At 50.9% G+C, this 14,958-nt stretch overlaps 1 protein-coding gene and 1 pseudogene across 1 annotated transcript; both read right to left on the bottom strand.

The window, feature by feature from the left end:
- Positions 1–3,647: 3,647 nt before the first annotated feature.
- On the bottom strand, positions 3,648–4,602 carry OR10P1 (olfactory receptor family 10 subfamily P member 1). The gene has a single exon (XM_051845628.3). It carries the CDS (start codon positions 4,587–4,589, stop codon positions 3,648–3,650), a length of 942 nt encoding a protein of 313 aa, XP_051701588.1. The 5' UTR covers positions 4,590–4,602.
- Positions 4,603–12,533: 7,931 nt separating this feature from the next.
- LOC127491026 (large ribosomal subunit protein uL3 pseudogene) lies at positions 12,534–14,720 on the bottom strand (annotated as a pseudogene).
- Between the last annotated feature and the right edge of the window lie 238 nt (positions 14,721–14,958).

The following is a 14,958-nucleotide window of genomic DNA, read 5'->3' as shown; positions in this document are numbered from 1 at the left end:
CATAATGTCCTCTAGGTTCATTCATGTTGTCCCAAATGATAGAATCCCCTTCTTCAAAAAAGCTCCTGGCTTCGGATCAGCGTGGTGCGCCGGCTGCAGCGGCCATTGGAGGGTGAACCAACGGAAGGAAGACCTTTCTTTCTGACTCTTATCTCTGTCCACTCTGCCTGCTTGTCAAAAAAAAATATTAACCATGAGTCATTTTAAGAAATCAGTGCTAAAGATTTTTTTAAGTTATTTGAAAGGCAGAGTGATGGAGAGATCTTCCATCTGCTCATTCATTCTCAAAAAGGCCACGATAGCTGGTTCTGGGCCAGGTTATACCCTAGAGCCTGGAACTCTGTCAGGGTCTCTGCTGTGGGTGGCAGGGGCCCAAGCACTTGGGCCATCTTCTGCTGCTTTCCCAGGCTCAGTAGCAGGGCGCTGGATCTGAAGCAGAGCAGCTGGGACCTGAACTGGTGCTCTGATGTGGGATGCTGCATTGCATGCGGTAGCTTAACCTGCTGTACCACAGCGTGGGCCCCAGTACTAAAGGTCTTGATCAAGAGGTGTTGAGCCATTATTCAAACACACAACCTAATACTGTGTACACATTATGAATACAGAAAAAACTGTGTGCCAATTATCGATAAAAATATATTTTTAAAAAGATTTACTTATTTATTTGAAAGAGTTACAGAGAGAGGAGAGACATAGAGAAGTCTTCCATATGCTGGTCAACTCCCCAAATGGCTGCAATAACTAGGGCTGGGCCTGGCTGAAGCCAGGAGCCAGGAGCTTCCCCCAGGTCTCCCACCTGGATGCAGGGGCCCATATGGAATGTTGGGATGACAGGTGGTGGCTTAACCTGCTGGGCTGTAACTCAGGGGTCCCTCGAATTGGTATTATTAACTTTCCAAATCCATGTCTACCCATCTTTATCGTTGCTCGCATCTGTTTTCTACTGGTTGGTTTTCTCTCCATGCCATTCCCTCACCCCCACCTGCCGCAGACCGTGAGTCCCATGGGGACAAGGATGTTACCAGTTATTTTCTGAGTGTGGAGACCCATGCAGCTCTGGGCTGCCTGACCCTGTCTGTGTGGTCTGGGGATGCTCTCTGACCCCAAGTTCCCTTTAGCTCATCTCTCCAAACAGGGCCTAGACCACTTCATTCCTTGTACACCAGGGTTAGGATTTTCCTCTGGGGACCCCAGCCACCACACCTAGATCAGTCAAAGTTCTGGTCAGCAGCAGAATCCTTGCCTAGATGACGAAGCAGAAAAATAATTAGATATGGGGTAGCTCACTGAGTGGTTGGGAGGGCTGGAGACTATTCAGGGGCTGAATTTCCAGGAGTAACTCCTCAATGTGGCTGGGTAGTCAGGAGGACACTAGTGCAGCCAGCAGGATTAGACGCCACTGCTAGGCCAGCACCTTGTCCTTGCAGCTTTCTCTGCTGTGGCCTGAGGGAGCCTGCTGCCCCTTGCCACACCTGGGCACCAGCCCCTCAGTCAGGCACAGATCTGGGGAGCTGGGAAGCACTCCTAGCCCCTCCAGGTAATGTGGTCTCTCTCCAGGGCATGGTGCTTCTTCCATTTTTCTTTCTCCTCCTCCCTTTCCCTGTTCTTTTAAACATTTTTTTGAGAGAGGCAGAGGCAGAGGGGAAGGGGAGAGGGGAGAGGGGAGAGGGGAGAGGGGAGAGGGGGAAATATCTTCCATCCACTGGTTCATGCTCCAAGTGCTTGCAATGGTTGGGACTGGGCTGGGCAGGAGTGAAGAACAAGAAGTACATCCGGGCATGGGTAAGAGACCAGCTAGCGGAGCCATTGTGCTGCTTCCCAGGGTCTACATTAGAAGGAAGCTGGAGTCAGGAGCTGGAGCTGGTAATAAACTCAGACACTCGGGTATGGGTTATGGCTGTCCCACCTAGAGAATTAACTGCTAGGCCAATTTCCTGCCCCCACACCATCCTCCTAAAGTGGGGAGTTCTCCAAACATTGAAAGAGGGTCAGAGGCGGGGTGGCCACAGTGAGGGTCAAGTGTCCATTCTCCAGGACTCACCCATCCTACTCAGATGGCTGAGGGCTTCGCCTGGTCTGGGGTGTGGTGAAGGCTGTAGGGAACCATGCTGATGGCACAGGTTGGGAGGAGGACGGTGATGCCCCAGGAGCCCTCCTGTCTACTCAGCCACGGTGGCGCCATCAGAACTCAGAGGTGGGAGTGCAGGGAAGAGGATTCCTGAAGACCATTTCAAAGGAGGAGCAGGCTCCATGGCTTAGGCAGCCTTGGCTGGACTGGTATTTCTGAAGCTCACCAGGAGTCAGAACAAGGGCTTATGAAATGACTCTGACCATGATCCTACTTAGTGACACGTCAAAGAAATTACATCGGGAATGATGGGAGCGGGGGCCTCTTTCCCCACCTTCAGGTGAGTGAAGACACCTGGAGAATTATGACTCTGGAAGAATTGTAATTCCTCGTAACAGTGGTGGCATAAAGGAGGAGTAATGGGATGTATCAGACAACACATTTCAGAGGATTTTCTTGAGTTAGGTCTTACAGGATGAGTAGGAGTTTGCCTGTGGGCATGTTGGGTAAGATGCATGGGGAGTTTCTGGCAGAACAGCTTGTGAAAAGGCAGGCCTGGGGGCGGGGAACTGAGCTGAGAAGGGGAGGCAGAGGTGGGCTAGAGGGGACACGTTGGTTCCTATGACTGAGTCACTCCTGAGCACAAGAGCAGTGTGTCTGAGGGATGAGAACTGCCTGAGGTCAGAGGGAATGTGGGGAAGAAGACTGGGTCTCCACTGATTCCTGAGTGGCTCATGTCATTGGTGGGGTGTTGTGGATCCTCACTGGGAGCCAGAGCTTCTGAGAGTGCTTATCTGGAGAACGGGGAGGTGATAACGGTGTGCGGTGTGCCCAGAGGGGCATGGCCGCGAAGAACTGTCCTTTCACACCACCCACCTGCTGCTCACCAGTTACGGAAGAGGAAGATGCTCGTGGAAATCCGGGAGCAGAAACCTCGGTGGAGGAGCTGTGGGCAAGGGGCAGGCAGCTCAGTGCAGAGGGTGAGCGTGCTTTGCTCTCACGCTTTCTTGCTGCTGGCTTCTGGGAGACAGGTCATAGGATCTCCTGACAGTTTTCCCTCATGTCTAACCCGGATCCTTTTGCATGGGAGTTGTCAGGAAGAGAGAACCTTCTGATCAGAACCCTCAGGCACTGCCTTTCCTGAAGCCTAAGAGCTGACCAGATGTGCCACTGGGCAGAGCAAGACTCAGGCGCAGGTGAAGAAAGTGGGAGAGCAGGGCCAGGCAGAACTCCCCAGAGGCTCTGGGTAGGTCACCTAGTTGGTTTGTAAGGTCACAGTCATCTGCCTTCCTGACAGATGTGGTCTTCTAGCTACCACCTTGGAGTAGTCATGGGAGCCACCTCTCTCAGGAATCCAGAACAATCTAGAAGGTACTGCATGTCCTTTCCCCAAAGCAGCATTGCTTCCACTCCTGTCCTAATAATCCATGCTCTGAGGTGTGGACTATGGAGTAAGATACAGAGTATTTGTTTTAACTCCAGCACTTTCTGCATGGTTTCTATTAGGCTGAGGTTAAGTCCAGCACCAGAAGGCTGGGAGGAGGAGTGGTCAGGGAGTGAGGAGACACCCTGGAGCCTATCAGGGTAGGGGGGTCGGCCTCATCACTATGTGGCGCAGGGCCCCTGTCACCTCCTTGTTCCGGAGTGTGTAGATGACAGGGTTGAGCATGGGTGTGATGACTGTGTAGAAGAGACTGAGCACGCGGTCTGTGGTCACGGAGGACCCTGCCCCGGGCCGGATGTAGGTGATGCTGGCTGTCCCGAAGAAGAGGGAGACCACAAGCAGGTGGGAGGAGCAGGTGGAGAAGACCTTGCGGCGGCTCCGGGGGGAGGCCATGGCCAGGATGGCTCTCAGGATGCGGGCATAGGAGGTGACAATGAGAGAGAAGGGGACCATGATGAAGACCACAGTGGCTGTCATCACGGAGATCTCGCTCCTGTGCTTGCCGGCACTCGCCAGCCTCAGTACTGGCAGGATGTCGCAGAGGAAGTGTGGGATGACCGGGTGCCCAGGGAAAGGCAGAGTGAAGATGAGGGAGGAGTGGGTGGTGGCCGTGATGATGCCCATGAGCCAGGAGATGCCCACCATGGCCACACAGGCCTGCTGGCTCATGAGGGTGGCATAGTGCAGGGGCCGGCAGATGGCGGCGTAGCGGTCGTAGGCCATGGCCGTGAGCAGGCAGCACTCTGCTATGCCCAGGACGATGAAGACATACATCTGGGCTGCACAGCCCTGGAAGGAGATGGCTCGGGGCTTCGGGGAGGCCAGATCAGCCAGAGTCCTGGGCACAATGTCTGTGGTATAGAGGAGCTCCACCAGCGAGAGGTGGCGTAGGAAGAAGTACATGGGCGCCCGCAGGGCAGGACTGGCCCCAGTCAGCAGGATGATCAGGGAGTTGCCCAGCAAGGTGACCAGGTAGACCAGAAGCACCACCCAGAACAGGGGGCCCTGCAACAACCTGAGGTCGGAGAACCCCAGGAGGAGGAATTCAGGCAGGGCGGTTTGGTTGTCCAGAGTCATCACTCCAAGCTGGATCCAGTGGCACAGCCAAGACAGAAAAATTACTTAGGAATAGCCAACATTTCTGTAGTCAAGCAAAACACTTTTTGTGCAGCCTATACTAAAATCAAGGGAGAGAGTATATTTTTTATTTTTAAGGATTTATTTTTTTGAAAGGCAGAATTACAGAGAGGGAGGGAGGGAGAGAGAGAGAGAAAGTCTTCTATTTGCTGGTTCACTCCCTGGATGGCCACAATGGCTGGAGCTGTGCCGATCCAAAACCAGGAACCAGGAGCTTCTTCTGGGTCTCCCACATGGGTACAGGGGCCCAAGGACTTGGGTTATTTTCCACTGCTTTCCCAGGCCATAACAGAGAGCTGGATCAGAAATGGAGCAGCCAGGACTCAAAACAACACCCATATGGGATGCAGGCACTGCAGGCGGTGGCTTTACCTTCTATGCCACAGCGCCAGCCCTGAATCTTCTTCTTACAGATGAGCCTGAAGCTCGGGGAGATGAAGTAATCTGTTTAAAGTAATACTGAGGTAGTGGCAGGACTGAGTCCCTGGACTTGAGGGACTTGGCTCTTGACTCCAAATTCTATGGGTTCCCTACTATTTCCAATGCTCTGGCCCTGTCTCTGGAGCCTCCCTCCCATGCAGAGACACCAGGTCTGCACTTTGGGTTGTTCTCCAGAGTGAGGGGTTGAGCAGCTGCTGGGACGTGGACCCCTCTGTACCCTCTAGATGGAGACCGGGCAGCACCAGGGACTGTCTCGAGCTGCTGTGTAACGGTGAGTACGGTGAGTGGTGGGGCTGGAATGCCACAGAGTGACAGGGCTACTCGTGATAATACTGCCTACGTGCATCATGCTTTGGGATCCTGGCACCTGCACCAGTTGCTTTCTTTTCCCTAACCTGGGCACCTGTGATTGGGTACCCCAGCTGGCTTGCCTCTGTACACCCTGTTCCCTTGGCTTCCGTGTGTGGCCATGGGGCACCGCTGTAGGGGATGTTTCTACTCATTCTATTACAGCCTCGTTCAGGGGTAGGTGCCGAATGCAGTGGCTAACATGCCACTTGGGATGCCTGCAGCTCGTATCAGAATGCCTGATTTGAGTCCTGGCTACTCTGCCTCCTGCTAATGCACACCCGGGGAGGCAGCAGGTGATGCTCAAGCACTTGGACCCCTGCTACCCATGTAGCATCCCTGAATGGAGTTCTGGTCTTCCTGCTTCAGCCTGGCCCAGCCCTGGTTGTTGGGGACATTTGCGAGGTGAACCAGCAGATAGTCTGTCTGCCTTTGAAATGAATTGAAAATAAATAAAAAGTTAAAAACAAACCATGTTGTATTTTGCAAGCCTCAGCTTGAATTCCTTCTATGACATTTCCCTGTGCTGCCCTTGCTCAGAGAAACTTGTGGTGAGTCAGGATTCAAAGTGACATTTAGGGTGGGACAGTGACCAACATGTGGATATGACAAGGATTGGGTCTTACGGCTGACATTTTAGAAGGGTGCTGGGCAGTCTGAGTAGCTGCAGTGATGGGGAACTCACCACCTGTTGAGGTAGCCCCTCCCAGCTTTGGCCTCCTCTGTTCATAGGAAAAGCCTTGATGATCTTGGTCTTGGTAAGTGTGTGCATGTTTCTCAGAATTTCTAACCTCTCGCGCACCGCATGAGAAGGCGTCTTTGTCTGTGCTCCCCCAAGACACGGCTGGTGCCCAGTGGGGGCTGGGGAAGTTAGGAGGGCAGTCTTTTGAGTCACGGAGGTTTGGGACTGTGGCCAGACAGCTCACCTTGGCCTTCCAGAAATGGTTTATTATTGTTTTTGATTAGAGTGTGTGTGCCTGTGCGTGAGTGTGCGTGTGTATGTGTGTTATATGTTGTGTGTGGGCGCCGGGCAGACGGCAGCCATAAAGGAGGATGCTGGTAGCTGCACCTGTGTGTTCTGGGATGGGGACCACATAGACGTGAACCTGAGAGGCCCTGACCACAGTGACGTCCACCTGTTCACACCCCACACGCGGACACACTGATGCACACGCCACCCACCCCTCACTCTAACACTTCTCCCCACACACCCGTCCTGTCAGACACATTGTAAACATGCATGCGGTACCATCCCCACAGCCCTCACAGCAAAGCTACTCGCACACCAGCCTGGCTCTTCCCTGAGGCAGAAGCTGTCGCCTGTCCCCTGTCCCCTCCCCAGCCCTTCTCCCTGTCCAGCTGGGCTGGCTGCGTCGGGATCCCGTCTCTGCAAAGGCAGCAGTGGACATCCTTGGACTCTTTCCTGCTACGCCCAGGGCCAGGAACCAGCTGCCGACACTCACAGAGGCTCCAGGACCCTGCGTGGACCCGATCTGCCCCTGCTCCTCAGTGCTCCTTGTCCTTGGCAGCTGCCCTTGGCTCAAGGCTGCCCAGCACTGGGTAGGGCACTTACTTGGAGGAGAGACGGCGGTGGTCACCCAGCCGGGGCAGGGGCTGTGGGGCACAGGCAAGGCTCTGCTGCTCCCCTGTCTCCCGGAAGTCCCACTCTCTGTGGCACCCACATTTATTCTGCAGCCGGGGTGGAGCCTGAGCCTCCGCCTCCGCCAGGCACCGGGGAGGCCTGACTCTTGGGGTTTCCCTGTGTAACCCTGAACTCAGGTAGTGCTATGGGCCAGATAATCTTGCTGGTTCCCCAGAGTCTGCTGTATCCACTTCTTTTCCCTAAGCTCATTTCTCACGGTCCACTAATGCCTCCTCATTTCCTGCACTGCGCTGCCTTTCCTGAGTCACTGTCACCATCCCACTCATGGGGGTCTCCTTGTCGCAGATGCTTGGATAAGTCTTACACATTGCTCATTTAATTCCATTCTCACTCTGTCAGAGTGTGCCTGTCCATCTCCTGTCATCTGGAAAGATAAGACAGCATTTCTCAAACTCCCTGACATAAGCTAGTTTCTGCAAGCTGCTGGCCCCGGGGTAGGAAGCGGCGGGAGAGGAAGGGCGCAGAAGCTGTGGTTCTCCTGCTTCCTGTCTCTCCCGACAAGGTCAGTCTGCTTTTCCACGCCAGTGGCTGCAGCAGTCTCAGCACTTCTGAAGCATCCATTTTTTAAAAAATATTTGAATTTAAGATTTTTGTTGTCAGATAATACTTGTGTATATTATGCATTTATGGGATAAAATATAATATCGTAATATATGTTTTCATTATGGGATGATTATATAAAGCTAATTAACAAACTCATTACCTCACATACTTAACATTTTTTTTCAGTGAAGGCTTTTTTTTTTTAATAGTTCTGTTTCTAATAGTAGGGAATAGGAAGCAATTAGGCAACTACAGTTGATGCATACAGTGGAATTCTGGACAGCATTGGTGGTAATAATGAAGTGTGACCCATCCATTTTACAAAGCACGGATAGAGGTGGAAGAGAGGTGGTTTTGGAGTCACTGTTAAGGAAATGACTTCCCAGTGCCCCCCCACCCCCTTAAGATTTATTTATTTATTTGAAAGAGTTACACACAGAGAGAAGGAGAGGCAGAGAGAGAGAGAGAGAGAGAGAGAGAGAGGTCTTCCATTTGCTGGTTCACTCCCTAATCGGCTACAACAGCTGGAGTTGGGCCGATCCGAAGTCAGAAGCCAGGAGTCTCCTTCTGGGTCTTCTTCCGGGTCTCCCACGCAGGTGCAGGGGCCCAAGGACTTGGGCCATCTTCTACTGCTCTCCCAGGCTGTAGCAGAGAGCTGGATTGGAAGTGGAGCAGCCGGGACTCGAACTGGCACCCATATGGGATGCCGGCATTGCAGGCAGCGGCCTTACCTGCTATGCCACAGCGCCGGCCCCCTAATGCCCCACTCTTGATCTTGGCCGTGATACCAGATTCCTTGGCAGGCCTGATTCACAGTGTTGTTCAAAAACTCATTCCAAGAGACTTAGCTGAGTATTTGCTATTCCAGTCATCTCATTAATTTTGTCTTGTAAGTTCCTAATTATTTGAAACATATTTCTGCTTGAACGAACTAGGGTGGCATCTGTTATTTGCAATTGGATTCTGGCTGCCACACTGATGTGGTATTTAGTACCAGAAATGACTGAAAGGGTGAGAATCCATAGTTGATCATTTTTTCTCATTGCGTTGAAAGATGTTGATGATCCAGGTGCCACAAGGGGATGGAAAACGGGTGGGCTTTGGCTTTCGGTCATGAAACAGTTGCATGAATGATTATAATAATCATTATTATTATATGAAGTGCCACTGAACTTGAAAATAGTATTATGGGGACAGAGGTTCAGTTAGAGTGGGGTTGGCTGCTGCTCCTTAACTTCTCTGAACAGATTTAAAAAAATGGACAGGTTAGGATTTTTAGATTTTCAGATAAATACATAAAACCATCAGCTTTGCTAAGAGCTTGGAGTAAAAGGGGGCTTTGGGTGGATCCTGCCTGCCACACAGATAGCTCTGCTGCTACGGGATCTGAAGGTGCTGGAGGGCGGTGGCCCAACTGGTGCTGCTGGGGCCTGGGGAAGCGATGGTGGAAGTCCCGATGGAGTCAGAGGAAATCCACGTCCTCCTCCGTTAACAACCACCGCAACTTCGAGAAATGGTTCCTCGTTTGTTATTCGGACTCTGGCAGGGGCTAAACATCTGACCACGGGATACCATGTGAGAATGGAACCTGCATGGCCCTTTGTGCCCCAGCTCTCTCTGACTGCTAAAGCTGTGTTGCCGAGCCCACACGAATTCCATTATATATATATATGTATATATGTAATTATAAATATATATGTGTATATATATATATATATATATAAAATTCAGCCCTGAAAAAGAATGAAACGGTGGTTTACAGGAATGTAGATGGAACTGGAGGACATCATGTTCAGTGAAATACATCAGGCACAGACAGAGAAATATTTGCATGTCCTCCCTCATTTGTGGAAGCCAAAACCGTTGAGCTCGTAAAGACAGAAAACAGAATAGCGATCGCCAGAAACTAGGAAAGGTAGGGAGCAGGGAGGATAGAGAGGTCTGATAACAGGTGAAAAATACAATTAGGAGAGGCCAGCACTGTGGCGTAGCAGGTAATGCTGCCGCCTGCAGTGCCGACATCCCATATGGGCGCCAGTTCCCCAAATGGCCACAACGGCTGAAGGTGAGCCGATCTGAAGCCAGGAACCAGGGGCCTCCTCTGGGTTTTTCATGTGGGTGCAGGAGCCCAAGGACTTGGGCCATCCTCTGCTGCTTTCCCAGGCGCATTAGCAGGGAGCTGGATCGGAAGTGTAGCAGCTGAGACTCAAACCGGCACCCATATGGGTTGCTGGAGCTGCAGATTGGGGCTTTAACCTTCTGCACGACAGTGCTGGCCTCTGGATTATTTTTTTAAAGATTTATTTTATTTATTTGAAAGGCAGAGTTACAGAAAGAGAGGGAGAGTGAGACAGAGGGAGAGAAATCTTTCACCCAGTGGTTTACTCCCCAAATGGCTGCAACAGCTGTGGCTGGACCAGGCCACAACCAGGAATGTGGTATTCCATTTTGGGTCACCCATGCGGGTGGCAGGGGTCCAAGCACCTGCGCTGTCTTCTGCAGCCTTCCCAGGAACATTAGAGAGGGACTGGATAACCCATTGTGTCATAACGTGGCCCTGAGGTGTTTGAATTATTATTTTTAAAAAAAGACTTTATTTATTTATTTGAGAGGTAGAGTTACAGAGAGAGAGAGAGAGAGAGAGAGAGAGAAAGGTCTTCCATCTGCTGGTTCACTCCCCAAATGGCTGTAACAGCTGGAGATGATCCGAAGCCAGGAGCCAAGAGCCAGGAGCTTCTTCCAGGTCTTCCACTTGGGTACAGGGACCAAAGGACTTGGACCATCTTCTTCTGCTTTCCCAGGCCATAGCAGAGAGCTGGATTGGAAGTGGAGCAGCTGGGACTCAAAGTGGTGCCCATATGGCATGCTGGCACTGCAGGCAGAGGATTAACCTACTGCACCACAATGCTGGCTCCTGCTTGAATTTTTACACTGACATTTTTTGTTTAAGTTCAATAATCTGCTTGTGAAAGTCAGTTTAAATGGGAAAAAGTATTATATGATACATATCCCCTCTAAACCTCTAACAAATTTGCCTAAAACATGACAAACACAGTAAGATGTTATCTATAAACAACATGCTATCATATTAGGATATAAAATGCTTACAACATCACTGGGATCATCCACCAATGTGGCTGTGAACAAGGAAGTGCCCTGTGTGCAGCAACACAGCCTCTCTTCTGCACAGCAGCACCCAACGGCCACATTCCTTCTCGCGACGCCCACTTCAAACGTCTCTCTGTGTATTTAGGAAGTCACCCAAGACTTTTACCACACAGTGTGCTGTTAATATTTGGAGCTCTTGGAATGTAAATATGAAGTTTTCTTACACAAACACCAGCTGAGCACGGCACACACGTAGGAACGTTTCTAACGTGTCATTTCGAACGCACTCACATTGCTTTTATCAGAGACAAGCAGAAATTTCTTGTCCCTTTTCACCTTAGAAACTGTTGAAAAATTTCTCAGGAGAAGGAGGGAGGGAGGGAGGGAGAGAGAGCGAGAGAGAGAGCGAGAGAGAGGAGCTGTAATTTTTAAACTGCTTGTGTGCAAATAAATTTTAAGTTCTTCAAAGGATGGGTTCTCAGGAAATTTCTAAGTTTACATTTTTATTTTCTTTAAAGATTATTATTATTATTATTATTATTAATATTTAATGGCTTATGAGGGAGAGAGAGAGAGAGAGAGAGAGAGAGGCAAGCACTCCATGAATGCCTGCAGCAGCCCCTGACAGGTGCCAGCAGCTCAGTCTGAGTCGCCCACGTGGGTAGAAGGAATTCAGCTATGTGAGCCATCACCTGCTGCCTCCCAGGCTCTGCCTTAGCAGAAAACGTAGTCGCAGCTCGAGGTGCGTATTGAATCCAGGTAGTCTGATATGGAGACTAGTGTCTTTTAAAATTTATTTTAAAAGGGGCGGGGGGGGGGAGAAAGAGAGAGAGAGAGAGAGAGAGGGAAAGATAGAGAAAGATCTTCCATCCACTGGTTCATTTTCTAAATGGCCAAAACCACTGGAGTTGGGCCAAAAGCCAGACCTGGTTTGCTGATGTGGGTGGCAGGGGCACAAGTACTTGGGCCATCTTCTGCTTTCCCAGGCATTTTAGCAGGCAGCTGGATTGAAAGTGGAGCAGCTGGGTTGTGAACTGGTATTCATATGGGATGCTGGTGTGGCAGGTGTGGCTTAATCCACCATGCCACAATGCTGGCCATTTACCTGGTTTCTTAACTGCTGGGCCAAACCTCTGCCTCTAAGTTTATATTTTTAAAAGTACTTTATTGATGCATGAGTTTCATTTATAAAAGTTCAAAAATCTTTTTAGAAACTTCTGTTTAGTAGATGAACACATGGATGTGGTCTGAGCAGCCAGAAGACTGATACTGGGTCAAATCTGATGAACAGAAATATCCAGAGTTTAGTGTTTCTAAGACTAAATTTCTAGAATATATAGAACAGAAGGGCTAAGGCCTCAAAGTACATTGGTTTTAGAGACTTGAAATATTCTTCTAAGAACATTCAATGGCTATTGATTATTGGCCCATGGTAACTTAAATGTCTTTGACTTTGACCGGTGATTGCTTTAACCTGCCAGAGCCATTGCATACAGAGAGTACTTTTTCTGTTTATTGAGAAAGGATATCAAGCCTGGAATCAAAGGTTAGTGATTTCAACACAACTCACTTTATGTTTACATGTTAAAAATTTTTTAAAAAAGATTTAATTATTTATTTGAAAGGCAGAGTTACAAAGAGGCAGAGAGCGAGAGCGAGAGAGAGAAAGGTCTTCCATACACTGGTTCACTCCCCAAATGGCCACAATGGCTGCAGCTGGGCCCATCTGAAGCCAGGAACCAAGAGCTTCTTCCAGGACTGCAAAGCAGGTACAGGGGCCCAAGGACTTGGGCCGTCTTCTATTGTTTTCCCAGGCCATAGCAAAGAGCTGGATGGGAAGTGGGGCGGCTGGGACTCAAACCAGCATCTGTATGGGATGCCAGCACCACAGACATCCAGTTCAAGTTCTGGCTGCTCTACTTCCTATCCAGGGGTACAAGGGGTACCAAGGGGTACAACTTGATATATTTTTAAAAGGATTTATTTAGTTTTTTTGAAAGACAAAATTACAGAGATAGAGAGAGAGAAAGAAAGAGAGAGAGGGAGATTTATTTTTCATCTGCTGGTTCACTTCTGAAATGTTTTCATTGGCTGGGGTGGACCAGGTGGAAGCCATGAGCCTGGAACTCCATCTGGGTCTCCCACATGGGTGTGGGGCCCAAGCACTGGGGCCATTAGCTGTTCCTTTCCCAGGTGCACTAGCAGGGAGCTGGACTGAAAGTGGAGCAGCCAGGACTCAAACTGGTGCCCATACGAAATAAGGCAGTGTCTTAATCTGCCATGCCACAATGCTAGCCCCACAACTTGATATTTTTATCTATGTGTGTGTGTGTGTGTGTATAGTCACTGGAAAGTCACTTTATTGCAATGCCACCAGCAGCACAATCTGTTCCCAATATTACCCTCCTTCTTCCTTTAAGATCCTATCTTTCTTTTTTTTTAAATTTATTTTATTTATTTGAAAGACAGAGTTACAGAGAGAGGTAGAAACAGAGAGAGAGAGAGGTCTTCCATCCTCTGGTCCACTCCCCAGATGGCTGCAACAGCTGGAGCTGCGCCAAACTAAAGCCAGGAGCCAGAAGCCTCCCCTAGGCCTCCCGTGTGGGTGCAGAGGCCCAAGAACCTGGGCCATCTTCCACTACTATCCCAGGCCACAGCAGAGAGCTGGATCAGAAGTGGAGTAGCTGGGAATAGAACTGGCACCCATATGGGATGCCGATGCTTCTGGCCAGGGCTTTAATCTGCTGCTCCACAGTGCCGGCCCCAAGATCCTATTTTTCTTAAGTGGTCCCATGAATGCCTTCTTCTCCTCTACAGTCGGGAAGCAGCCATGGCCAAACTTGGAGGTGGTGTCGTTGGGCTTAAGGTCAATCTTCTCCTGGGCCTGCCACCTGGTCTGCACCAGCAGGGACTTGCGGAGGGTGAGCACTCGCTTCTTGGTCCCACCACACAGCCTTTCAGCACGACAAAGTCACTGGTCACTTCACTGTAATGCACAAAGCCACCCGGAGGATCGATGCCCCTGTCGGACAGGTCGTGGTGGGTGGAGGGTGTTCTTGATCGGCCTGCTGTCCACAGCGGGGTAGCCCTGCCCGATTTTGTAGATCTTGTTGATTTCTGTGCACTGATGGTAGCCTTCCTGCCTAGCCCACACCATGGAGAAGGCCCCCAGTGCAGGGTGCCACTCCTCAGTACAGGTGACTCTGCACAGCCCTAGCTGGGTCTGGTGCTGCAGCTTCTTGGTGAACTCTTTGTAGCCTTTGCCCTTGGTCACGCCAATGACATCAGTCGTCTCGTCCTGACCACTTGGCTCTCCGGGATCTGCTGCTCCAGCCATTCGCTGGCCCAGCCATGGTGCTGCCATTCACCTGGATCTCCGTCAGGTGGGCCGTCCCCTGCTGTGGAGGCAGCAGGTGCATCTGCACATGGGCTGTGATGGGGATGACCAGGCAGTCCTCCTTCATGCTGCCAAAGCTGTCTGAAGGCCTTTCTTCTTCCACTTCTGCCAGTTCTTGTAAAAGCACCTTTTGCACTCAGGCTGATATGGTCAGCAAAGAGGGTCTCGAAGGTGTGAAGGCCTCGAGGGGTTTCCACGCAGCCCACGATGCTTATGAGCACTGTGAGCGGTGTCTCCACGGTGGTCGGAGCCTCTCCAAGTTCCTTGTTGCTCCCCTTGGAGCCCGGCTGGCGTCGTCCGGCATGATGTGAGTCAGGCCGTCCTCGTGGCCCAGGAAGGCAGTGAGGTGTCCGGGCTTGCATGAGTCATCCCTGGGGAAGCTGCGTTTTCCTGGCAGAAAGCCCAGGGACCCGTGTCTGGGGGAACTTCCGGTGAGACATCTCGATGCCGAATCTGCCGGTGGAGTCTGTGTATGCATTTTGTAAGGATCACCACAATCTAGCTAGTTAACATATTATTATCTCTACGCAGTTATCATCGCATAGGTAAGATTTAATTTTTAAAAATTGGCAGATAAGGCCGGCGCCGCGGCTCACTAGGCTAATCCTCCGCCTAGCAGCGCCGGCACACCGGGTTCTAGTCCCGGTCGGGGCGCCGGATTCTGTCCCGGTTGCCCCTCTTCCAGGCCAGCCCTCTGCTGTGGCCAGGGAGTGCAGTGGAGGATGGCCCAGGTGCTTGGGCCCTGCACCCCATGGGAGACCAGGAAAAGCACCTGGCTCCTGGCTCCTGCCATCGGATCAGCGCGGTGC

This window comes from Oryctolagus cuniculus, chromosome 11 (assembly GCF_051225735.1).
Source record: "Oryctolagus cuniculus isolate XC-2025 breed Fujian yellow rabbit chromosome 11, ASM5122573v1, whole genome shotgun sequence".
Taxonomy (NCBI): domain Eukaryota; kingdom Metazoa; phylum Chordata; class Mammalia; order Lagomorpha; family Leporidae; genus Oryctolagus; species Oryctolagus cuniculus.
The sequence above is the reverse complement of the archived record's forward strand: the minus strand, read 5'-3'. Positions and strand labels throughout refer to the sequence as shown.